The following is a 1,288-nucleotide window of genomic DNA, read 5'->3' on the forward strand; positions in this document are numbered from 1 at the left end:
TCGACATCTCCTTGTTTTTTTTTTCATTTTTTTTTTTTTTTATTATACTATACCATTTTGACTTTGTTGCACTACGAACGTAATCGAGATATACTATATCATAATTTTTGTGTCTATGGTGTTTGTCTACATATATACTAAGATTAATTACATTTAATAAGCAAACTTGTAACTACATATCGAAATGCAAAAGCTCAGATTGATGTTTATTGTTAAATTTTTCCGCGTAAGCGGTTGCCGATGAAATGTAGATGCATAGATTTATTTATTTAGTGTAAGTGTCATTACATTAAGACAATCGTCATTAACGAAAGATATCATTTTTATTCGCCCTCTTTAGTAGTGTTTGAGGTCATAGATGTTATATGTATGTACAGTATATTTAATAGTTTAAATGTGTTTAGTATATAGGTAGTAAGTGTGTCGATGTAGAGTGTAGACGTAGTTCCGTACACATAACTTAGAAACAGTAGTAAAGTTTGATTTATTTTGTGGCCCTGAAAAGGGCCTTTGAAATGTAAATTATGTACATAAAGTAACATAATAAACATGTAGTCAAATATATATTTGAGGTTGTCATTGGGTCATACAACCGATAACGACATCAGAAGGCTTCAGTCAAGCTCACTTCGAGCTGGTGTATTTAGTGACGGCCTTTGTGCCTTCACTGACTGCGTGCTTGGCTAATTCACCGGGCAGTAGCAGTCTCACGGATGTCTGCACCTCCCTCGATGTGATGGTTGATCGCTTGTTGTAGTGAGCGAGACGAGAGGCCTCAGCCGCAATACGCTCGAAGATGTCGTTGACGAAAGAGTTCATGATAGACATGGCCTTGCTGGATATACCAGTGTCGGGATGCACTTGTTTGAGCACTTTGTAAATGTAGATGGCATAGCTCTCCTTCCTCTTGTGCTTCTTCTTTTTCTTATCAGACTTAGAGATGTTCTTTTGGGCCTTGCCCGATTTCTTGGCTGCTTTTCCACTTGTTTTCGGCGGCATGTTTATGATTTTACTAAATCAAACAACTTTTATACAACTGTTCACGCGGTGAATATGAGCGAGAGATAATAAAATTTTACGGATGTTTTTTGCCTTTTGTCGATTCGATGACGTATAAGAAATAGGGGGGCTTAAACAGCAAAACACACAACACACACGTGTAAAACGCACACATTCGAAAGTTCGTAGACAACAATATCGCTCAACCTAGAAGTAAGGGGTACAGGGGGGAGGACACAATTTATTTAATTTCGCCGGCGTTATTTTTTTTTTTTTTATATAAGACTGC

The 1,288-nt window shown here is 37.0% G+C and overlaps 1 protein-coding gene across 1 annotated transcript; it reads right to left on the reverse strand.

Moving 5' to 3' along the window:
• Positions 1-73: 73 nt before the first annotated feature.
• Positions 74-1,200, reverse strand: LOC106103443 (histone H2B). The gene has a single exon (XM_013283222.1). The coding sequence runs from the start codon at positions 997-999 to the stop codon at positions 625-627; it is 375 nt and encodes a 124-aa protein (XP_013138676.1). The 5' UTR covers positions 1,000-1,200; the 3' UTR covers positions 74-624.
• Positions 1,201-1,288: the final 88 nt, after the last annotated feature.

The sequence above is a fragment of the Papilio polytes genome, unplaced genomic scaffold (genome assembly GCF_000836215.1).
Source record: "Papilio polytes unplaced genomic scaffold, Ppol_1.0 DF823743.1, whole genome shotgun sequence".
NCBI lineage: Eukaryota > Metazoa > Arthropoda > Insecta > Lepidoptera > Papilionidae > Papilio > Papilio polytes.

Coding starts and splice junctions, on each gene's coding strand:
- LOC106103443 (XM_013283222.1), bottom strand. CDS start 999: ATGCCGCCGAAAACAAGTGGAAAAGCAGCCAAGAAATCGGGCAAGGCC.